Source organism: Dendrobates tinctorius, unplaced genomic scaffold, assembly GCF_039654945.1.
Source record: "Dendrobates tinctorius isolate UK_male_01 unplaced genomic scaffold, ASM3965494v1 ptg000003l, whole genome shotgun sequence".
In the NCBI taxonomy this organism is placed as follows: Eukaryota; Metazoa; Chordata; class Amphibia; order Anura; family Dendrobatidae; genus Dendrobates; species Dendrobates tinctorius.
In genome coordinates, this window is record NW_027361671.1 from 87,974,724 (window position 1) to 88,000,210 (window position 25,487).

At 44.0% G+C, this 25,487-nt stretch overlaps 1 protein-coding gene across 1 annotated transcript in view; it reads left to right on the forward strand.

Annotated features, from left to right (window-relative positions):
* The first annotated feature begins 12,267 nt into the window (after positions 1-12,267).
* Positions 12,268-25,487, forward strand: part of LOC141080625 (uncharacterized) — an 86,842-nt gene continuing 73,622 nt past the window's right edge. Inside the window, exons 1-2 of the mRNA XM_073565986.1 lie at positions 12,268-12,505; positions 13,377-13,607. Coding sequence (XP_073422087.1) covers positions 12,268-12,505; positions 13,377-13,607 — 469 coding nt within the window. The remainder of the gene's footprint in view (positions 12,506-13,376; positions 13,608-25,487) is intronic.

The window sequence follows — 25,487 nt, forward strand, 5'->3', positions numbered from 1 at the left end:
TTATAATTTTTATGGTTCATGTTATTAATCATTGTTAATCATTGATAAACAATGATACAAATAAAATATAGAGCAATTATAAGAGGTTTCACAAAAATAATATCAACATGATAAATGATACATAATGGTGGAAAACATACACTTATAGACAAGAAGAGAGGGAAAAAAATATATATATATATTTTTTCCAAGTTTTTTTTCTCCCTTCTCCTTATTTCTTCCTTCTCTTTTGGTCATCTTGAATGAATATGAACAAAGTCCCATAGTGGTCAATCCCGATATTGAAGACATATTCCTTTCTCAAAAAGTTTTTCCAGATCAATCATTGTGGAAATGTCCAAACCACCGCAGGCAAATGTGTACAAAGTCCTGCAACAATTCGCTCCCAACATTAAAGACAAAATCTCCATAAAAGTTTTCCAAACCGAATGTGATCACAATGTCAAGTGATCATGGATAGACATAGATAAAATCCTATAGCACTTAATTTAAGGATCATTTCCATGATTAGAAAAAAACAATAATGTTTTCACGTGCATACCTATAAAATGCAAAAATAGTTGGTTATAAGCGAAGTCACATTAGTGAGCACTGCCATGAAATATAGTGCCAAAGTTGATCATAAAAAAAAAAAAAAAAAAAAAAATTTCTACAGTCACTGCACAGCCACACATATTGTCGTAGTGATTGAAACTCTAGCACCTGAATATATCAATACATAATCAAGTTCACCAAAATAAGCTGCACGATAAACCCAGTTAGATGATCACAGAATTTAAATGGATTTATGTTAAAATCAAATAATGACAGTGCAAGGCTTAATATAGACATAATACAAAACAAATTGTTATTGCGATAACTAATAATGCAACATAATATCTCGTCTAAGATTCAATCCTTGTGGGACTCTGGTGTCCAATTGAAAAATCCACCAAGCCTCCCTATTTCTCAAATCATTTAGATTGAAACCATGTCTAGATTTTTTATGAAGTTTTTCAATCGCATATGCAGAAAAAAATTCAATTGTTTTGTCATGTTTTTGAACAAAATGTTTAGAAGCCTGTGATATATTTTTTACTGGGTTGTATTTAACAATATCATGGAGATGCTCCTTAATTCGGGTACAAACTGAACGTTTTGTACTACCAACATATTTAAGATTTAATGTTCTGTTGTCTAAACAGCACTCAATAAATCACCAGAGCACTTAAGCTGGATCATTTCTTCTTTTATTACTGCTGTGCGGCCAGGGCAGGGCCGGATCCGAGTCTGAGGTACGGTGAGGTCAGACGTGGGTGAGCTGGTCTTTCAAACCAATACTAACAGTAATGTTAGCGACTGTGGTCCCAGCTCTCTTTAGGTCATTGACAAGGTCCTCTCATGTAGTTCAGAGCTGATTCTTGACCATTCTCAGATTTATCTTTACCCCATGAGGTAAGATTGGGCATGGAGTCCCAGACCGAAGAGGATTGACAGTAATCTTATGTTTCTTCCATTTTCTTATAATTGCATCAACAGTTGTTGCCTTCTCACCAAGCTGCTTGCCTTCCTGTCGCCCATCCCAGAATTGTGCAGGTGTACAATTTTGTCCCTGGTGTCTTTAGAAAGTTATTTGGTCTTGGCCATGGTGGAGAGGTTGGAGTGTGATTGAGTGTGTGGACAGGTGCAACTAATACAGGTAATGAGTGCATTGTATACCATAGGGGAATAGCCAACAAAGAACAGCTGAGACAACTCTGGACTGAGAGCTCCAGGAGATCAACTGAACTGATTAACCCTTGCTATGACAGGGCAAGGAAAACCTACACTGGTTAATAGGATGGTGAAGACGTTTTAATCAGACACCGCAATTTTCGGGCCCCTCTCTGTCACAGTATTCCCATGACATATCCCCCCTCCTAAGAGGGACCTCCGGAACTTCAGAATCAGGTTTATCTGGATGTGAAGTATAAAATGACCCAACCAACCTGATCGCATGAACATCAGACGCTGGTACCCATATTTTCTCCTCAGAACGTAACCCTTCCAATGTACCAAATATAGAAGAGACCGGCGTAGAAAGTGAGAATCTGTAATATTCAATTTCTGGATTTCCAGATTCCTATCAACAATGACTGGGAAAGGTGGTGGTGGAGAAGGTTCACAGGAAGCAACATATTTTTTGAGTAGTGATCAGTAAAACACATTATGAATCTTATAACTGGGTGGTATCTTAGAGGGGCCGATGAACCTGGGTTCCAGTTTCAAAGAAGAAACCTTTAACTTAATGTTCTTCGAAGGCAACTACATCAAATCACCAACACAAAGGTCCGGACCCACCAAGTGTTTCCAGTGAACCATACTCTTATATTTAAGAGTATACTTTATATCTAGGTGTCAGAAGTTTGACAGATTCTAAATGCAAAAGATTTTTAACATCAGTGATTACCATGACTGGATGAACTGCCCCCACCAAAAAATGATGCCACTCCTCAAAGGCCCACTTTATTGCCAAGACTTTCCATTTACCATTGTCATAGTTTCTCTCGGTCGACGACAATTTCTTGGAGAAGTATGCACACGGCCACCTTTTACTTGGTGTTGAACCCTATGACAATACAGCCCCAACCGCCACCTCCAATGCATCAATCTCTACAATGAATGGCTGAGTGATGTCAGGCCATATAAGATTCGGCGCAGAAGCAAAACATCTCTTGAAAGTAGCAAATCCCTCACTGACCGGACTGGACCATTTAGAAAATTCCATCCCTTCCTGGTCATATCCGTCAGTGTACAGAAAAGGGCATGGTTTGAATTTTCCACGCTTATAAGATTAGAGTCCATGGGAGACAAAACTGGTGGGCGCCATGTCTCCAGCTGGTGTCGCACATCCACAATAGGAGGAAAAATGGAGGGAGAGTGGCACTTACAGCGGCTCAATAAAACAAGGACTTTATTTAGCAAGCCATAAAAAATGCATACAGGATTAAAAAACTGACACATTTCTGGCGTCCAAGACGCCCTTGATCATGATATACGTCAGTGGTTTGACCACTACCAAAAAGTTCTTGATGAACTTAAGGTAATAAATGGTGAACCGTAAAAATCTTTGCAAAGCTTTTACGTCTTCAAGACCATTCCAATCCAGTATCGCCCAGTCTTTCACCGGATCCATTTGAAAAGCGATTGGTGATAAGAAATATCCCAAAAAACGGATCTCCCGAACTGAAAACATACATTTCTCTGGTTTGACGCATAATTTATTGTCCCTGAGTATTGGTAAGACATGCCTGACATGTACCTGATAAATAAATCAATATGTCATCCAGATAGACTACTTCAAATCTACCTGCCAGATGACAAAAAATGTTTACAAAGTGCTGAAAAACGTCTGGGGCACTAGTCAACCCATGCGGCTTAACAAGGTTTTTGTGGTGTCCCTTTGGGATATTAAAAGCAGTCTTCCACTCATCACCCTCCTTTATACTAATTAGATTACAGTGGCATGTAAAAATTTGGGCCCCCCTTGTCAAAATTACTGTTATTCTGAACAAGATGAAGGCTAAAGTTAAAGATGAAACATTTCCTTTGTATTTTAGGCCAAAACATTTTTTTGTAATTTTTTGCATTTTAAAAATTACAAAAAGAAAAATAGGCCAATGCCTCCTCTAACCCTGTGCCAAAAAACAGCAGCCATAAATTCTTCTAAGCAGCTGCGTAGCACTTTGAAAATGAAAACTAAAAAGCATGAGACGGATATAAGAAGATAGCAAAGGTTTTTCAAATTGCTCTTTCCTTAATTCAAAATGTAATTAAGAAATGGCAGTTAACAGGAACAGTGGAGGTCAAAATACGTTCTGGAAGCCCAAGCTAAGTTTCAGTGAGAGTACTCGTACGATTGCTAGAGGCAAATCAGAACCCCCGCTTGACTGCACAAGATCTTCAGAAATATTTAGCAGACACAGGCGTGGTGGTACATTGTTCTACAGTTCAGAAACACCTGCACAAATATGACCTTTATGGAGAAGTCATGAGAAAAAAACCCTCCTGTGTCCTCACCATAAAATTCAGCATCAGAAGTATGCAAAAGAACATCTAAGCAAGCCAGATGCATTTTCTAAACAAGGTCTATGTACCAATGAGGTTAAAATGGAACTCCTTGGACAAGATGATCAAAGGTATGTGTGGAGAAAAAGGGGCACAGTATTTCAGAAAAGAACATCTTGCCAATCATTAAGCATGGGGGTTGATCAATCATGCTTTGGAGTTGTTTTGCAGCCAATACTGTGGGGAACATTTAATGGGTAGAGACGAGAGAATAATGGATTCAATTAAATTTCAACAGATTCCCGATGTAAACATAACACCATCTGTAAAAAAAAAAAGCTGAAGTTGAAAGAAGGATGGCTTCTACAAATGGATAATGATCCCAAACACAAGTCAAAATCCTCAATAGACTACATCAAAAGGCACACGCTGAATATTTTACAATGGCCCTCACAGTACCCTAATCTGAACATCATTGATAATCTGTGGCTAGACCTCAAAATAGTAGTGCATGCAAAATGACCCAGGAATCTCACAGAGCTGGAAAAAATTTCCAAGAAAGAATGGTTGAAAATTTCTCAAACAAAAATTAAAAGATTCTTGGCTGGCTACAAAAAGCATTTGCAAGCTGTGAAACTTGAACAAGAGGGTGCTACTAGGTACTAACCATGCAGGGTGCCCAAACTTTTGCGTCAGACTGTTTTCCTTTTTGTAATTTTTAAAATGTAAAAGATGAAAAAATATATTTAAAATACAAAGTAAAGGTGTCATATTTAACTTTTAGAGATTATTTCATCTTCAACTTGTTTAACTGTTCAAATTTTGACAAGGGGTGCCCAAACTTTTACATGCAACTTTACCTGCTCTGCCAGAGCAGTCACAGGATACACTATGGATTCAAAAAAGCACGGCCAGTGTTAATGTCACCTAGTGACAAGGGACTATGGGCACCTACCCGATCCATCAAACTAGGGGCACCCTAAGCTATCTCTGTCCTTAACTTGGATGGTGGAGATGCTGTGGTCTCGAATCTTGCTATGCTCCTATCTTAACCCTTATCTGTTTCCTCCACCACCCAGGGAGGTGTGAGGCAGAAGTGTATTGGAAAACACTAACTAGACAGACAGGATTAACAGACAGGGATAAAAAAAACACAATCATACAAATACACTCACAAAACAACAGAGTGGGAAACAAGGCAGGAATAGGAGGCACAAACCAACCTGGAGAGGATAAGGATAGACATGCAAACCAACTCTTCTCAGCAATCTCTTAAAAAACTCCAATTGCTCACTCCAAACACTGATCTTTTCCTTCAATTCCAAACCAGGAAGTAGAACCACTATCACTAGCAACTCCAAAATGCCAGTGGCGAATATATATACCAGAGGGGAGTGGCCAACACAGATCAGCTGAGACAATTCAGCATGGAGAGCTCCAGATCAACTAAGCTGACTAACCATTGTCATAACAGGGCAAGGAAAACTTGCACTGTTTAATAGAATGGTGAAGCAGTTCTAATCAGTGCAGGAGTTCGTGTAATGAGACAACACAATCTTCTGGCCCCTCTCTGTCTTGGTATTGTAAGGGAATATATTATGTCCTTGCTTTTTTACTCATCCGGTACCGTATGCTCTGTTTGACATAATGTTTTATTGCTGATTTGTGCTACTGTAAAATGTCCCATGTTGTATGTATTTACTGTTGCTGCTATGTACATATTTACTATTGTAAGTGTTTAGTAGGTAGGGACAGTGTAGTACCCATTTATAGCCACAAGATGGGGTACATTATAATTCTAGGTATAGCATTGTACATAATATGGTAGGAAATTAGCATAGTAGTTTCACAGAGTAAATATTTAATGTAGGAGGGGTCAGCCCCGATGTCCTTGGCCATGACTACAGCCCTGGCCCTCCCTCACAGTATTTCAGTGAAAAAATACATGTTGTCACACTGATATCGGGAGAGCCAACCGCCAGTCCATGCATTGCATTATGAACCTCGTCCGAGTTATACGGCTGTGTGACTCTTCTCTAAGATGTTTTCTAGGAAGTCTAGCTTGGCAACTGATGCATTTTTGGCTTCAGACATTGTCATTAGTTGTGACAAGTTGAGGCAAAAAAATGGAGCCTGATATACTGTAACTGATATATGGGAACCCAGCTGAAGTATTTGTGAATACGATTAATTGTGCACTAATGAAAAATCAAAATTAATGCACATGTATTCCTTTTGTTACATCTGACATTTATTTAATATATATAATATTGTTTTGGTATGAAAGTAAATATGTTGTTTATTTTCTTAATTTGTGATCCAAATAGCGTTTTTATACGAATTCCTAATTTGTCTAATACTGTATGAAGTAAGATTGATTGCCTGAGCTGCACAATAACACGTGCTGCCTAAATAAAGATCAATGGAAATTATGTGCAGATCTGATTTGTTGTACTCATTATCTGATATGTGTAATTTGAATGGATAGCCTTTGTGCAAACCTATGAAAATAAATGTTTTTTCTCTCTTTCCTTTTTTCTTTTTAAAAGACCAACACAAAAGTAATGCTGAAAGTTGAACACAATAAACAAGTAAGATATTGCTCACTCATGGATTCTTAAATTCTATTTTTCTCTTACACCATAGAAAAAAAACAACTGCCAGTGTTCGATATATCACAAGGTGGACATTGATGACCCCTTACAGACCCTGATAATTGTAATTGTTAGAATCTGCTCAGTTTGTGACTATCCGCCATTTTTTTGTAGTGTTCTTGCTGCTGGTCTTTTTCCCTTGGTGCTGGGTTTGCCTTTGGTCAGGTGATTGTATCACCCTTTATTAACCTGCACCTGTCTCCCATTCCTTGCTGGACAACAGTGTTAATCTGCTTGAAGTCTGGCTTGGAACCTTGCTTTGCTTTCTGCGTGTTTAATTAGTGGGACCTCTGGTTCTGCTAGTCTTAGTTTCTGTTTTCAGTTTGTTTCTGCAGCCTTCTTTGTGTTTTCTGTTAGGAGGTGACCCGTTTTTGTACCCAGTCCTTATATCTTTCAGGGGCCCCCTTCCCCCTATCTATAGATCTTCGCTTGAGATTAGCCTAGGATCGTCGGTGGGTCTATTCACAAGGAATGGGTCGCCCACTCCATCGTAGGGCATCAGCCTAGTCGCAGTGCAGGGTCAGTTTTCCCCCTCCTACCCAAGTCCTGTGCTGCAGAACGGTAACAGTTTGTCCAGCCCAAGAAACAATAAAAAAAACCGGGACTCGCTCCTGGACTAGGTTGATAAGGGCGTCGTTGTCCAGGGCCATGTCTTCATCCCGTTGTGGAGCCTAGAAAAAAAGAAAAACATTATAATCTTGGAAAGACTTGGAAATGAAAAAGATAGAAAAATATACAGAAAAGAAGCAAGATTGAAGATGAAAAACAGGCAAGAAAAAAGGCAGGGAAAAAAAAAGGTACAATCACAGTCAATCTATACTTACAGGCCGTCTCGCCGCCAGCACTTGGACTGTCTGCTCCTGCTGTTCCTCCTCAGAAACCGTGGACGATGACGTCTGAAATAGAACAAAAATTAATTTGGTACTTTTGTAGATGCGACAGCGAATACTTACCCAAACTGTAGGGCAGGAAGGTACTCACTTCATGCTCTGCTTGGGCCAGTTCACCACGGGCCGGTCAGTACTCCTCTCCTGAAGACATGCTGCAATAAAAAAAGAGACATTACTACATAATAAATTGAGAAAAAAGTACAGGCAGACATTAGGTTTAATACTCATATTATAAGTTGCTGCAAGGCTCCAAATAGTTGCTGCGAGGCTCCAAATTGCTCCAGATGATTCTATTTTCAGGCTGTAGAGGTGTGGACTGTCAGTGCCAACACCTTCTTTTATAAATACTACCCCCCAAACAATGTTTCTTTGTGTAGGAGGTGGTTTAAACCAGTGTCCAGACATGTTTGCGCAAAAATCGCACGCGATCAAAAGCGCAGGCATGCGCATGTCTATGCGCACGCCTGCGATCCCATAGACTGTAATGTGTTATTTTGGCGCATTCCGTGCGCACATGATCGCAGGCGTTTTTTTAACGATGTTGGGTGGAACAAAAAATGCAACATGTTGCGTCTAGCACGTCTAGGCACACACCTGGAAAAAGCACATGCGCACGATAACGCAGATGAACACGTGCAAGCGCAACACCATGCGACCACCATGTTAAACATAGGGGGGCATAGCGCAAGCGATAGGGTGCACCCGATGCGCTGCGTTAAAAAACGCTAATGAAACCAGCCTAAGGAGTTTTGTATACATTTGGTTTGGCGTATATAGATAAATAGGATGCACATTAGGGTGCCAAGGAAAAATGAACTTTGCAAATTGGTAAGTCTTACCCCTCAAATTTGTTCCTTTGGCATAAGGATTCACCATGTAAAATATGCTGACATTAAATTTAGATTTACCACTTGCTCAAGGCATGTGAATTATTCCATGTGGACTGGTAAAAAAAAACCAAAAAACCTAAAAGTTCAAATCACCCCATTGAAAATTAAAGGGTTAAAAAAAATATACACACATTTGGTATTGCCGCGTTCAGAAATGCCCGTTGGTATCGCCGCATTCAGAAACTCCCGATCTATCAAAATATATAATCAATTAATCTGATCAGTAATCGGCATAACATACCATACATAATGCGGGATATGCATGAGGATAAATACTAAACAAACATTTAAAACCGCAATATGATGTGCCATTGAACAACCAGTAAATGATAACTAATCTTAAAAAAAGAAAATTATAAAATATATGACCAAAAAGGAACAAAATTAGGAGGTTAGACCTTCAAAAACGTGCAACTTAATTTTTATCTTGCATTTCCTTGGCACCCTAATGCACATCCATTAAGAATAACTAGTATATCAATAACAGGGTGCCACATCTTGTATGAAAAACAAGTATGCATTCGAGAAGAGGAGAGACCAAACAAAAAAATTGACGTGCACACCTGATGCAGTATAATTATGAATATATATAAATCTTTATTTGAAACCTAGGACATCCAAAAAGTTAAGAACATCTAAAAACACACATACAGCATGGTAGTCATTACACAACCCTCAAAAAATATCCATATGGGACAGCTAATATGTGGAGCTCCATCAGCGCTGAGATCTCTCCATCTGCGCATGCGCCTCCCCCATCAGCCATTTTCCAGTAGTCCACCGCACAGTAAACCATATAAGTGTGGGGGCTCTAGACTTTCACAAAATGTCGGCAGAGCCCCCGCACCACCGAACACTGGCAGCGGCGCACATCAGAACACCCCCTCATCTCAGCCTGCGGCCTGCAGCAACGATCCACTCTTGCCTCCTCCAGCAGCGACCCTGGGACCCCGCTTCACCGCAGCCACCACTGGTAAGCAATAAGATGCATTGATTATAAGACGCATCACCATTTTATTAAAAACATGTTTTTTTTCCTCTTTTTCTCCTCAAAATTTGGGGTGCGTTTTATAATCCGCAAAATACGGTAAATCTGAAATCACTGTAATCTTTCTGACCCGAAAAACAAATCGGTCTTTTCTCTTTTATCACATAGTGAACCACACAAAAAATAAAAACATTAACTGAATTTCTGTTTTTTGTTCTATCTGTGTCTGAAAAATGGAAATAAAAGAGATAAAAAAAATTATGTGCCCCAAAATGGAACCAAGAAACTCTTGTTGTGCCAAAAGTAAGCGATACAGCTTTGTTTACCAAACAATAAGAAATACAGCTCTCAGAATATGGTGACAAAAAACATTTATACTGTGTGATAGAAGCAAAACATGAAAATCCCAATATAAATCTGTAATCACACTGACCCAAAAAATAAGGTCGTATTATCACTTATACTGCACGAACAACCATGCAAAATAAGAATAAGAACTGTCCTTGTACTGCTGTCTATTGTTCATTCTGCCTCCCAAAAATTGGAATAACGCTTGGGTCACATTTATCCTGCGATCTGTTTTGAGCACTTACTTTGGGGTTTCCGTGTAAATCGCAAAAAACGCAATTGATATAAAGCCCCGATGGACCCACTAAGTTATGAAGCAGAAGGAGTCACTTTTGCCTCTGTCTGATCTCTGTTCCAGTGGTGTCACAATATTTTAGGTGTCTTCTAAGCGCATAAGGCTATGTGCCCACGTAGCGTTTTAAAACGCTCACTAAAAACCGGACTCCTTCCCAGAAATCGCGCGTTTTTTTCCGCGCGATTTCACCGTGATTTTACCGCGATTATGATCGCGATTTTGCCGCGATTTTCGCGTGCGATATTCAAGCACTTTCCAAGCGATTTGAAGCATCGCTTGGAAAGTGATTGACAGGTTGGTCACACTCGTCAAACATAGTGTTTGACAAGTGTGACCAGGTTTTTACTATTGAGGCCGCCTATGCGGCATCAATAGTAAAAGATAGGATGTTAAAATGCTAAAAAATAAAAAAATCGGGGTATATTTACCTTCCGGCGTCCCGCGCTGCCATCCCGGGCCACAGCGTTCCCAGTAATGCCTTGCGAGACCTGTGATGATGTAGTCTCGCGTTGCTATAGCGATCTCGCGAGACCACGTCATCACAGGGCCTTGCCGCAAGGCATTACTGGGAACGCTTAGGCTGGGAATGCAGAGCGGGACACCGGAAGGTAAATATACCCAGATTTTTTTTATTTTTTATTCTTCTTTTTACAGGGGTATGGTACCCAGGGCCTGGAGGACAGTCTCCTCTCCTCCACACCGTGGGTACCAACCGCACATGAGACGCTTAACTTTGCGCATGGTGGGCATAGCCACATGCGGGAAGTAAGCGATTCTCATGCATTCCTATGGGTGCGGAATCGCGGCAATTCTTTGTGATTCCGCACAAAAGAATGAGCATGCTGTGATTTTTTCCGCGATGCGATTCCGCCGTGGAAAAAAGCGCAGCATTAGCACAGCATGTGCGGAATGCCATAGGAATGCATGGGGGGCGTTCTGTACACGATTTTTAAACGTTTTCGCGCTGAAAATCGCGGCAAAAACGCTTAAAAATCGCTACGTGGGCACACAGCCTAAATGTTGACAACCACAGTTTTGTGCTTAAAAAGATGGATACCATCAGAACAGACGCCAGAGTTCAAAGTGTTTTCATCTGCCTTAATATAGTGAATGGTCCCGTCGGGGTTTCGTCTGAATCACAGTTTTGTGAGATTTACACGGAAATACCAACGTAAATGCTCAGTGTAGACCCCAGCCTGTTGCTGGAAGTGATCAAAAAATGCTATGTTACCAATAAAAACCCTAACTTAGCCCACACAAAACCAGCCCTCACTCAGGTTCATTATCTGTCACTGAAAATATAAGGGTTCCCACACTATAGGTAGAACAAAGACACTTCACCAAATAAAACCCAGTGAAAACTGCACTCTCAAATTCAAATACCCCCCTCCTTCTGAGTTACACTGTGCCTAAATTGCAGTAAGGGGCCACATGTTTAACATTACTGTAGGGGGAGAGTCCAAATAATTTACAGGATGCATGTCTCCAGGAGTACAAACTGAGCACAATGTATGGGAGTGCTACAATATATGGGGTGTGAGGCAGTGACCAGAGTCATGCGAGGGTCACTATTTTGTCCTCCAGGATGCGCTCAGAAGCGTACTAGATCTGCTGGAGCGCCTTGTGGTCACAGCAGGTGGCCTGTGAGTCACAAGGCAGAATAAAACTAAATGTGAACTTGGTCAAGTTATTTGACCAAGGAATTGTTCAGAAAAGCCCTATAAGGGCTGTTATTTTTTAAACGGCCTGCAGAAAGGTAGTGGGGCCGGTCCGTTTCATCCAGCCCAGATGAGTGGAGGTAAAAAAAAATCCCTGCAGGAAGAGTTTGGGTGTGTCAGTTTTGGTCTTGCAAGCAGACAGAGCAGTTGGTCTGCAGAGCACTCCCTGTGTGAGACAACACAGGGCCAAGCGAAACTAAGTGGTCTTGCACCCACTGCGTACACGGCGGTGCAGTTGCTCACGGCAACAGTCCTGGACTGTCTTTTTGAATTCCTGACTGCGAACCAGAGGTTACAGCGTGCTGTGCACTGTGAGTTTTTTTTGGATATCAAACACGTTTTGTTTTGAACTTGCTTGGGTCATTGCCTAATTACTGTACAGCATGGACACCGTTGCACTACATATGGTGGAAGGAATGCAGGCAGTCTGAACTGAGGCATACCCCAAAGAGTGCAGCATGTCAATGATTAAGCCTGCAATACTTCAGTTCAAGCTGGCTGACAAAATGGACGAGCTATTGAAGCAGTTGATCCTCAGTCAGCAGCGGCAGCACAATCATCAGCAGCAAGAGCTTCAGCAGCGGCAACAAGAGCATCAGCAGCAGGAGCAGTTACAATTGTTGTATCAGCAACAGCAAAAGACTAATGAGCTGATTCTGCAGCAGATAGCGGCCGTGCGAGAGGCACCCTCCTGTTGTGAACTCATTTTCTGGTCTACCAGTTGTGAGTTCTCCTTCCGGGATCCCTCTGGTGGTAACAGGAGGTAGTGAGGTTGATTTAATTAGTAGAGATCTGCCACCTGATGATGAGGTTAACGATTGGATCTCTGGAATCTCAGACTGGATTTAAAACAGCCGAAGCCTTATTCTGGTGCTGGAGATTCCTTCTGGCTTTTCAGGTCTTGGTTTTCAGCTCTGTTCCAGTCATCTCATGCTAAGTGTTTCTGCTAATGTTCACACTTGATTTTGTTGGTCTATTCAGTTTTTTGTGTGGTCAGCCAGCCCCGGCTGGGGCTGTACTGAATTTCCACTCTTATTTATCTGTATTTGCCAATTTGCTTTTTGTCCCTTATTAGATTGGCCTCTTTTTTGCTCTGTCTCAGAATATTTCAGCGTGCTGATATAGTGGGAGAAATCTAGTGACTTCAGGGTTAATTTTGTTATTAGAAGTGTTGGACATTATTTTTGTAGGGTTTTTTTGGCAGATAGTGTCTTTCCTTTCCTGTCCTTTCTAGTTTGTTTGGGCCCCATCGTTTGCTTAGCCTATTTTCCTGCCTGTGTTTGTGTTTTCATCTTGTTTCACCATCAATACATGTGTGGGGGCTGTCTATTCCTTTGGGGTCTGCTCTGGGGCAGTTAGTTTTCCCCTTTTCTTGCTTTAGGCTTATTTAGTCCTCTGGCTGTGACGAGGCATCTAGATTCATCGTAGGAATGCTCCACAGCTGCTGCTAGTTGTGTGGTTAGGATCAGGGGTCTGCAATCAAGATAGTTACCAACCTCTCTGGTTTTCTGTGACTTAGCTTGTTTAGTTTTCCTCCTCGGTGACCCATTCATAACACCCTCCCCAGCGACCATGTACCAGTTGGAGGCCCGGTACAAAGTCCAGTCAGCACTGAGGAAGATGCTGCCTGAGAACGACATGGAGGCCTTCCTCACCATCTTCGAACGCACTGCAGAGCAAAAGAGCTTGCTGGTGACTCAGTGGGCTGAAGTGGTGTCCCCCTTTCTGACGGGAGATGCCCAGAAAGCCTGCCTGGACCTCATTCGGGATGAAGCCCTGGACTATGGGAAGCTGAAAGGTGAGATTCTTGCCACACTGGGGGTTAGTACATATGTGCGGGCCTAACGGGTGTTCCAGTGGTCCTTTTCCGAGTCTCGCCCTGCCCAGTCTCAGGCCTATGATTTACTGCAACCGGTTAAAAAATGGCTCCAGCCTGAGACCTTAACCCCATTCTAGATGGTAGAGAGGGTGGTGGTGGACAAGCTGGTAAGGGCCCTGTCAGCAGCAATACAGCGTTGGGTGGGGAAAGGGGACCAGGTCATAGGACTGATTGAACGGTATACAGTCACTCAGGACTTCATACGGGACACTGCTCAACTTGGCTGTCATGTAAGGCCCTGTCAGCTCAAGAGCCTGGGAAAAGTCCACAACCCTCCACTGGGGCCAATACGGATCATGCCCATACTGAGGGGATATATCGGAAGGGGAGTGTCAACCGCCTGGTATCCCCTAAATCAGCCCCATGGTTCCTTGTGTCACAGTTGTAAAGTGTTGGCGATGCCAAGGGCCTGGACATGTGGCTGCCAACTGCCCCCTAATAGCAGAACCCATGGACTGCGGGTATACACACGATGTGTCTATGTTTGCCCAGACAGTCTGCAGTGCCACTATAGACCCTGTCTGTACCGAACCTCAGCTGTGCCAAGTACTCGTTAATGGACGCTTTCTTGGACTCGGGGAGCTTGGTGACACTGGCTGCTGAAGACAATCCTAATGGATGGAAGGTGTAAGTGGTGTGCATACATGGGGACCTCTAAGAGTACCCGACCGTGGAGGTTATGTTTTCCACCCCGTGTGGAGAGATAAAATATATGGTGGGAGTGGTAAAGACTCTTCCGTATGGGACTGTATTGGGAAGAGACTTAATCCTGTTTTGGTCCCTGTGGGAGACCAGGGTTAACCTCCCAGGGTAACTGGTATTCCGAGCTCAAAACCCGAGATCCCGAGTCAGGGACACCTGCCGTAGGGGTCGCCAAGCTAGGGACAGAGTGTAACCCCAATAGGTTTCCCCTAGAGGTATTGGCAGGAGAAGTTAAGGAGACCCCACTGATCCCTGAGCTGGAGGTGCCCCCTGGTAAGTTTGCGACCGCCCAGCTCCAGGATCCCACTCTGACCCAGGCCTGGGAAAGAGTGAGGTGAATGGGGTGGCTCAGCGAATGGGTGCGGAGACAGAGTTAACCCGAATGACGATCAACCAGGAGTTACTGTACAGGGTTGATAAAATCGGGGATGAGGTGGAAGAACAACTGGTAGTGCCTCAATCCTACCATCGGGTGGTGCTCGATCTGTCTCACACTCACATGCTGGGAGGGCATTTTGGGCCAAAAAGACGCTGGAGTGCATATCACAGCTGTTTTTTTGGCCTGGTGACTACGCTGAGGTCAAAAGCTACTGAGATACATGTCTGGAGTGCCAACTAACCTCACCCACCACGAACTACCGTAGTCCATTGGTGCCTCTGCCCATTATAGAGGTACTTTTGAGCGGATTGTGATGGATCTGGTAGGACCAATAGTAAAATCCGCCTTGGGCCACCAGCATAAATTAGTAGTCGTAGGCGATGCCACCCGGTACCCAGAGGCGATACCACTCCGCCAGACTTCGGCTAAACTAATAGCCCGCAAACTGTTTGCCATGTTTTGTTGCCTTGGGCTACCCAAGGAGATCCTTACAGATCAGGGAACTCCTTTTATGTCTATGTTGACCAGGGAGCTATGTAAGCTGCTCTGGATTAAACAGCTATGTACGTCGGTGTACCATCCACGAACCAATGGGTTGGTGGAGAGGTTCAAAATGACCCTCAAAGCCATGCCACAAAAGGTGGTCGCAAAGTATGGGAGGGATTAGGACATGTTACTGCCCTATCTAATATTCGCCATCCGCGAGGTACTGCAGGTGTCCACGGGGTTCTCCCCATTTGAGCTATTGTATGGCAGGCACCCAAAGTGACTATTGGATGTAGCCAAAGAGACGTGGGAACAGGAGCCCACTCCACATAAGCGTGTCATTGAGTATGTATGCAGGATCGGATTGCGGCCGTGCGGCCCATAGTAAAGGAGCATCTGTTGGAGGCCCAGGCCACTCAAAGCCGCACATATAATAAAAAGGCCACGGTCAGGAGCTTTAAAGAAGGGGACTGGGTGTTGGTACTAGTGCCCACCCCAGAGAGTAAGCTGATAGCCAAGTGACAAGAGCCTTATGAGATACTGGGAGGGTGGAGGAAGTGAATTATAGAGTGTACCAACCCGGAAAAAGATAACTCAAGCAACTATACTATGTAAACCTGCTAAATGCCTGGAAGGACCAGGAATGTTTGGTTACAGATGTTGTAGCTGTTTTCGCTCTGACCAGGCATGCCAGATCACAAGTGAGGCCAAATTAGGAGTTTATGGCCTTAATTTACAAGCACGCTTGGAGACAAAGGAGACTGCACACAGGTCATGGGCAAATCACTTTATCTGACATAGTGAAACACAAGGCAATATTTTATACCATGTACAACAAATGTAACTCATGTAGCCCCGACCCAGGGTCATACTTTATTTACCATGTACCCAGAACATGTTGTGGCTGACTATTGAAAACATATATGATAAGAAGTATAGTCTCCTTGAGGGGGAGAATGACAGACTGCAGTGTCATGAGAATAAATTCTAGCAATGAGAGGTAAAAGGCAATTAAAGGCATTTAAAGGCAAACCATTAACCCTTCTATATCAATTTCCCCATTTGGTAAATGGTATAACCTTTGACACGGGGTCAGCTGATGTCCACAAAGGAGCTACTATCTCATGGGTCTAGTACCTATAAGGGGGCTTCCTACCTGCTTTGCCCATCCACCCATAGTGTGGACACTCACTTTCCCCATCAGCAATGGCTATCTGGGGTCTATGATACACTACAGAAGGTTCAGCCTTAGAATCTTTTTCAAAACATACATTATTCAATAGCTTAGGTGATACATATATTAGCGCTTGTATGGCTACATAAAACAATAAGCAAACAAAATTTGCATACAAGTCTGTACAATGCCAAAAATCCATCCTGCTAGGCCATTAAACCAATTTGCTGGATTTAAAAAAAAAAAAAAAAAAAAAAAAAGAGTGTTACCCCACCAGGAGTCTCTGTTTGCACTGTGTTGTTGTAACCATTGGTCTCTAAGTTCACCTATTTTGTCTATACTGGCCCTGATTTAGGGATTGCCGACAGGGTCGATATAATTGCAACAGGTGGGACCAATTGACACATTCCTCCTTCTTTTGCTTTCAGGTAATCTAGTACTATAGTATGTTGGTTAGTAACTATGATTAATTGTCTATTAGTTTCATTAAGAATGTTTTAGCTGTTTTCGTTCTGACCCAGAGTCAGATATGCTAGATCACCAGTGAGGCCAAATTAGGAGTTTACGCCCTTAATTTACAAGCGCTTGGAGACAAAAGAGACTGCACACGGGCCGTGGGCAAATCACTTTATCTGACGTAATGAAACACAAGGCAATATTTTATACCATTTACAACAATGTGTAATTCTATGGAGCTCATGTGGCCCCCACCGTTTATCCCAGGGTCATACCATGTTTACCATGTACCCAGAACATGTTGTTGCTGACTATTGAGAACATATATGATAACAAGTATAGTCTCCTTGAAGCAGAGACTAATAGTCTGCTGTGTCATCAGAATAAAAAACATAGCAATGAAAGGCAAAAGGCAATTGAAGAATTAAAGGCAGTTAAAGGTATATAAAGGCAAACCATTAACCCTTCTACATCAATTTCCCCCTTTTGTAAATGGTATAACCTTTGCCACAGGGTCAGCTGATGTCCACATTGGAGCTACTGTCTCATGGGTCTATTACCCATAAGGGGACTTCCTACCTGCTTCGCCCATCCACCCTCAGTGTGGACACTCACTTTCCCCATCAGCAATGGCTATCTGGGGTCTATGATACACTACAGAAGGTTCAGCCTTAGAATCTTTTTCAAAACATACATTATTCAATAGCTTAGGTGATACATATATTAGCGCTTGTATGGCTACATAAAACAATAAGCAAACAAAATTTGCATACAAGTCTGTACAATGCCAAAAATCCATCCTGCTAGGCCATTAAACCAATTTGCTGGATTTAAAAAAAAAAAAAAAAAAAAAAAAGAGTGTTACCCCACCAGGAGTCTCTGTTTGCACTGTGTTGTTTAGCCATTGGTCTCTAAGTTCACCTATTTTGTCTATACTGGCCCTGATCTGGAGATTGCCAGCAGGGTCGATATAATTACAACAGGTGGGACCAATTATTTGACACATTCCTCCTTCTTTTGTTGTCAGGTAATCTAGTACTATAGTATGTTGGTTAGTAACTATGATTAATTGTCTCTGTATTGTATTAGTTTCATTAAGAAATTCAAGAATCTGGAAAATCTGATCATCCAGGTAGTCGGTAGCTTCCACTAATTTATCCCACATTTGTCTTATGAAGGGGTATATTAGAATACTACTGAATATTTTATTTGTTATCCCCATTTCTACTAGATGTGGCCTACCATTTGGCCGGGGCTTATTGTCTGCAGCCCTTCTATACAAAATATGAATTGGAACTGCTGCTGTGTCTATTTTACTTTGAGGAACTATGAAAGTGGCTGGAGTTAGGTTGACAAGAGTGCAAACTCCTCTTATGTCTGGGCTCACCCGCCTGTAGGCATGATGTCCGCAAACCAAGAATACTCCTTCTGGGAGAACACAAACGTGACCAGGGGTTTGAATACATTGGTATAAACTCAAAAGTCCTGACATAGGTGTATGGGCACACCAAGTATTATTCATTTGTTTTCCACTTATACCAGATGTACATTTACCCCTTTCTTTCCTTATTATTTTACCCATAGATGCTTTACAGCCTTCAACACCATCTTGGTATACAGTCTTATTAACCTGTGTTTGATCATGAGTGTATTATACGGAAGCAATTATTGTCTTCACCACAGGTATTTGCTCCAGTGTGTTGAAGACTGAACCTCAGTCCATCATTGGGAATGGGGTCTGAGTGAGGAATTTCAGCCCTCCTCCTGGCGACCATATTTCCGATGTCTGAATCATATTCCCACCACCACATTTGTATCTTAGGCCGCGTTATATTAAACTGAAACCATTGATTAGGAGAACAGTCATTCTGCTGGTTAAAGGACCTTCTTGCAGTGACTGGCATGGATCCAGGTGGGCTTTCCCTCAAGTTTTACTAAGGTGGATGTGGTCAGCTGGACTTGGAAGGGGCCGTCAAATCGTGGGTCTAGGCTCCTTCTCATGTATCTGCGTATAACCACCCAAACCCCTGGATTCAGCTGATGCACGTCTGCACTGGCATTAGGATCTGGAAAGGATGAAAACACATGTTTATGAACCACATTAAGTCTTTTCTGCAAGGCCTGGACATAGGTTGTCATAGCACCGTGTTGCATATGTAGCACCTGTGGGAAGTACAGACCAGTCTTTGGTGCGCTACAAAACAGGACTTCAAAAGGAGACAAGCCTGTCTTTCTATTTGGAGTGTGTCTGACTGAAAAGAGTGCAAGAGGCAAGCACTCTACTCAGCTCTTTCCTGTGTCTGCCATTGCCTTTTGAATTTTCAGTTTAAGTGTCCAATTTAGTCTTTCCACTTTCCCACTACTTTGTGGTCTATATGGTGTATGAAATGCTTGCTGTGCACCCAGGGCCTGCATGACTTCCCTCATTATTTCTCCTGTGAAGTGTGTACCCCTATCGCTTTCTATGGTTTCTGGGACACCATACCTGCAGATCAGTTCTTTCATCAGTTTGTCTGCAGTTGTTTTAGCATTTGCACATTTTACCGGATAGGCTTCTGGCCAACCAGAGAAGAGATCTACACATACTAGGGCATTTGCATACACTCCTACCTTGGGTAGCTGTATTTAGTCAATCTGCAGTCTCTGAAGCTGTCAGGGTAGCTATTGAGGGAGGGCTAAATTAACCCTTCACGGTTGAGCCAGTGATGTCCAAATTATTCCACAGAGTGTTGCTAGCAACTCAAATGACCACACGGAGACAGGGGTCTCTGTACGGGAGGATCGAGACAGATCACCAGTCCCCTTTATTTTAGTCACTTCTTTTATAATCTTTTGCTTAATTATGCGAAGTTCTCAACTACCAATAGCATCATGGTAACACTTCACTTTATAAGTCAATAATATTGCAATAAAACCGGGAAACTACATATATGTCCGTATCCAAATAGCATAGAAAGCAATATAACGGCATATTCTTCAGAGTTTTACACCCCCGGTTACCTTATCTACACCTGATGGGAACAGTCTGGTTTCATGACAGCCCATCCCAATTACAAAAATTTATCTTACAGCAACAAAAATGGAGAAACAAAACCTTCAGAGAATGGATAAAACGAAACTTCAGCTTTGACTTTAGTTTTAACCCTTCACAATCCCCCCTAGATAAATTTTTTAACACATATGCAGCATCAGAGGTGCTATCTCAAGCTACCAGTCATGGCTGTCGCGGTGCACCCATCCCCCCTGTATACTGCAGTTCACAAATAACAATTTTTGATAACGGTGGTGGAGATCTTTTGTAGGTAGCCATGTGCTTGGCTTCAACATCTTCATCAAGTAGCCTTTTGAGATCGGTGCAGAGAAGAGCATGGGCAATGACACCTTTGGTATCATCATTAGCTGTCTTAGTGCAGAATTTCCTAATACATACAGAAATACACAAAGAACAAGTTTTAGTATCACATATGCAACAAGGATACAGGCAGCAATGTGTAACAAGCTTTGCAAGATCCCAGCTACCCAGCCCCCAATTCCCTTAAATCAATTGGCTGGATTGAATAAAGAGAAAGTGTCTGACCACCAACTGTCCTTATTACGATCATTATCTTTATCGTATTGATCTCTGAGTCTTTGAATATCTTCTAACTTTAACTTCTACCAATAATAATATGGAAAATGCGGAAAACCAAAACATTATGCCCCTTTATTTGCTATTGGCTTGTAAGGTGATGAGGAGAACTTGATAGGGACCGTAATACAAGGGTTCTAGTCCGTGCTTCCTGACATGCCTTTTCACGACTACCAAATCACCAGGCTTCAGGTTATGACAGGTGTCAGTTTCTGCTGAATCTGGAAGAGAAGAAGAAACTAGAGCATGGGTGTTAGCAAGATTTTTACTAAGCTGAATAACATATTGAACAGCACGGTCAGTTTCTTCTGATAACTGCTGAGGCTGGAAATTTGCAACTGGGGGCCTAGTACAGAACAATATCTTATATGGGGACAGGCCATATTTTACAATAGGGGTAGTACGAATGTGGTATAGTACAATGGGTAGGAGCTCTGGCCATGGAGCCGTAGTCTCCTGCATCATTTTGGTCAATTGTCCCTTCAGTGTGCCATTCAACCTCTCAACTTTCCCACTGGATTGTGGGTGGTACGGTGTATGGAGGGCTACAGTGGATCCAAGCATTGTCAGAACTTCTTGGTACACATGAGAAGAAAAGGCCGGGCTTTGATCACTTTCAACAACTTCTGGAACCCCATATCAGCATATAACTTCCATCACCAGTTTCTTCGCTGTGGTTTTTGCAGTCATGTTGGTAACAGGGAATGCTTCTGGCCAACTGGAGAACCAGTAGAATTTTGCACCAGTGCAAGGGCCTGATTCTTTCCTCGATGTGTAGGCCCATGTGCCCATGTGGCAATAGCAGGGTACATCCGCTTAGGGAGACACACAAGTTGGTCCTTTTTCCAGAGACCATTATCCATACGCGCCCCATCAGTCTTCCATTGCTTCACCTCTTTCTTTAGAGACATTCTCTGCATCGTCATTAAGTGGCCTCGCAGGGTCTGACAGAAAACTTCAGTCTGTTGTAGATCATCAGGTTCTCGTAGGGTCAATGCTTCTTGTAACTGTTTACGCTGAGAGCGTCTGGTCACCATAGTTGGTATGGTTGGTTCAACGGGTAAAAGAGCGGCGGCTTTTGCTTGCATATCCGCAAATGTGTTGCCAACAGTCTGTGGACTGGTCCTAGGACCGTGCGCCTTAACTTTGATAATGGCCACCTGAGTAGGTAATTTGATTGAGTCCATGAGGGTTTTAACAGCTTCAGCATTTTTCACTGGGGTTCCGGCAGTAGTAATAAACCCTCGATTGGCCCATAGAGCTCCAAAATCGTGAGCAATACCAAATGCATACCGTGAGTCTGTGTATATATTAGCCTGTCTGTTCTTGGCCAAAGTACATGCAGTAGACAGAGCCTGGAGTTCTGCTTCTTGTGCTGTGAGGGAGGGAGTGCAGCTGCGTGCACTACAGTGTCCTCTGTGGTAACGGCATATCCCGTGTGGAATCTACCAAACTCGTCAGCATATCTTGAACCATCCGTGTATAACACCAGATCAGGATTTGGGAGTGGATTCTCACTGACATTTGGTGGAGTAGCTGTTTCTTCAGTCAGAAGTTGGGAACAGTCATAGAGGTAATCCTCATCACTGCCATCTTTCCTTATAGTTCATTATACGTCTTTCAAGGCATTGTAAAGGGGTTGCATTTTGCGGGATGCATCCGGTATCCACTGACAACAATAAGTCCATAAGAAAACGCTGGAGTTCGGTTTCATCTTTTGGGAAAGGAAGGGAGCTGACAGCTATTTTTCTTTCTTCTGTGAGGTGAGAAGAAGGTGTTGTCTTTCTACTGCAGAGGAGATTACTTTGCAGCAGACGGCTCCAGAGACTAAAGGGCCTGTCACACTTAGCGATATCTCGAGCAATATCGCTATAACTTGAGATGTTATAGCGATATTGCTAGTGATATCGCTGTGTCTGATACTTACCTCCGACCAGCTCCCCCGCTGCTTATCGCTGATCGCGCGAGAACAGGCTGGACTGTTTCTCGTCATCGGCTTCATGCGGCGCTTCCTGTGGAGAGACGAGCGATGAGCGTGGAGCCGGGCGGGAGGACTCAGGATCGCCTAGTGTGACAGGTAAGTAGCGACCCCCGTCCCCAGCGATGTCGCTGGTGAGATCTGCCTCTGTGGCAGCTCACTAGCGACCACTTAGCGATGCACCAGCGATCCTGACAGCGTCATATCGCTGGTCGTGATCGCTGGTGCATCGCTAAGTGTGACAGTACCTTAAGTCCCTCTGTGCTCCTACTGGGCATGCTCACGAGGCGATCTCCCATTGGAGATCGGGAGTCATGTGCCCAGGTCCTGCTCCAGATCTCATTGGTCCATCTCGAAGATCTGGAGGGTCCCGCACGGCTATAAAAAGCGCCCATGACCGTTCGGCCATGCGCTAGTATAGACTATACTTGCTATGTGTGAATGGTGACGGATGTATGATTCTGGTGACTGACTCATTATAAAAACCCCTTCCCTCTGATATTACGTATGTGGATAGGGAATTAGTTCCCTCTACGCTAGCGTCCGACATTGCGCTTGCTTTCTAGCTTTGTCGTCGAGCGGCAGTGTCCTACGCCGCGCTGCAGTTGCAGCCCTTCTTGGCGCTCGCAGTAGCGACACCACACACACGGTAGGTCTAGAGGGACGCAGCTCCTCTGTCTTAGGTCCTGCTCCTGTGACCAGTGCGCATTATACCGCCATATTGCTCCATTACCTCATTCCTCTTGGTATGCACAGTGGACCCCGAGCGGCGAACGCACTTTATTATTTATTTTTATTTAGTGCATTCCGCCGTTCCTAACATTATACTAGTGCCAGGGTCTGGCTAGTGATGGCAGAACAGCAGCAACTCTTACAGTATATTCGGCAGCTGGAGGGCCGGTTGGCTACTCTTGAGAGTGCTATCTCAGCTGCGAAATCCACTGAAGATGCTGTACAGGCAATCACAGACACGGTTTCACGTATGTCCACGTCCTCCCACGCGCCGACAGATACCCGCCTCCTGTTGCCCGATAAATTTTCTGGTGATGGCGCCTCCTGTAGGGGTTTCGTCAGCCAGCGCTCTATCCAGCTGGAGTTACTGGCTGCGCGATTCCCTATGGAACGGGCCAAGGTAGGGTTTATTGTTTCCCTTCTGTCGGGCAAAGCGTTGGAGTGGGCTATGCCACTATGGGAGCGTGGTGATCCAGAGGTTCGGACCGCTCCTCAGTTTTTGACAGCTATTAAGCAGGTCTTCCTGGGACCACGGGTCACGCATGACACATCTCCTCAGCTACTTGCTTTAACTCAGGGATACCTCTCGGTTAATCAGTATGCTGTTCGTTTTCGGACACTGGCTTCCAAGCTGGAGTGGTCTGACAAAGCCCTCATCCCTGTGTTTTGGAGAGGTTTGGCGGAGCATGTTAAGGATGCTCTCTCTACCAGAGAGGTTCCTGCAAGTTTGGAAGAGCTGATTGCTATTTCCAACCGCATTGATCTCCGTTTTTCAGAGCGCGGCCTGGAGCGTGCTCAATCCAAACGGAAGGTTACCTCGGCTCCCAACTTTTTTGAGCCTCTGGAATCACCCGAGCCAGAGACTCCACTCCCAGAGCACATGGAGGTGTCTCGCGCCGTTCTCGAGGCGCGTCCGGCGCAAAACTACATTTGCGCTTGCCATTTTCAACACGCTGTTTCTCAGGACAACAGTGCCCCGCAATGGCCAAACTCTGTGCCGCCGGGTAAGACCTTTGTCCCCCCTCGCCTTCGGCTGAAGGTTCTCACGTGGGCACACGTATCCTGGGCAGGTGGTCACTGTGGCTACATGCAGACCACAAAACTCCTGGCAGGGTCGCATTGGTGGCCACACAGGGCTCGGGACATTAAAAAATATATTCAGGCATGTGCCTCTTGTGCTCAGGTAAGCCTCCTTAAACAGAGAGTGGAGACGTCCGCCGAAACACCGCGGTGTCCCACTTCAACTTATGCTCCGGGCGGTTTTGCCGCTCCCGTTGTCTCCCAGGTGTTCCGTTTTAACCCTGGCAATCTTGCCGCCTCTGATACCTTCCACGTGTCCTGGTTTTCCGTGTCACCTACCGGGACATCAGACTTGCCTTCAGACGAGTCTGAGGCATATGCCTCTGATGGGCACAGGGTGGTGGATTGGAAGGCTCAGAGAGGAGAGGGCCCTGGGAGGGGGGTAATGTTAGGTGTCAGGTTTCTGCATCTGCTCTGCAGGAATCCAGAGCTTCATATTCTGCGGTCTCCTGTTGTCTTTCTACTGCAGAGGAGATTACTTTGCAGCAGACGGCTCCAGAGACTAAGTCCATCTGTGCTCCTAATGGGCATGCTCACGAGGCGATCTCCGATTGGAGATCGGGAGTCAAGGTCCTGCTCCAGATCTCATTGGTCCATCTCAGAGATCTGGAAGGTCCTGCACGGCTATAAAAAGCGTGCATGACCATTCGGCCATGCGCTAGTATAGACTATACTTGCTATGTGTGAATGGTGACGGATGTATGATTCTGGTGACTGACTCATTATAAAACCCATTCCCTCTGATATTACGTATGTGGATAGGGAATTAGTTCAGCAGTCAGCGCCAGTCAGTGGCAAACCTTAGGCCATTGTGCACACCGCACCTCTACGCTAGCGTCCGACATTGCGCTTGCTTTCTATCTTTGTCGTCGAGCGGCAGTATCCTACGCCGCGCTGCAGTTGCGGCCCTTCTTGGCGCTCGCAGTAGCGATGCCGCACACACGGTAGGTCTAGAGGGACGCAGCTCCTCTGTCTTAGGTCCTGCTCCTGTGACCAGATATCGTGTGTGCATTTACCTGAGGCCTGTGACACTAACAGGCTCAGGGTTTTTTGTATGTTTATGTTGCGGTGCCTCTGTGTGTGAACAGAGCCCGCTCTGCGCACTTCGGGTGAAGTTGAACCCGTGCGCATTATACCGCCATATTGCTCCTCTGTCATTACCTCATTCCTCTTGGTATTTGTTA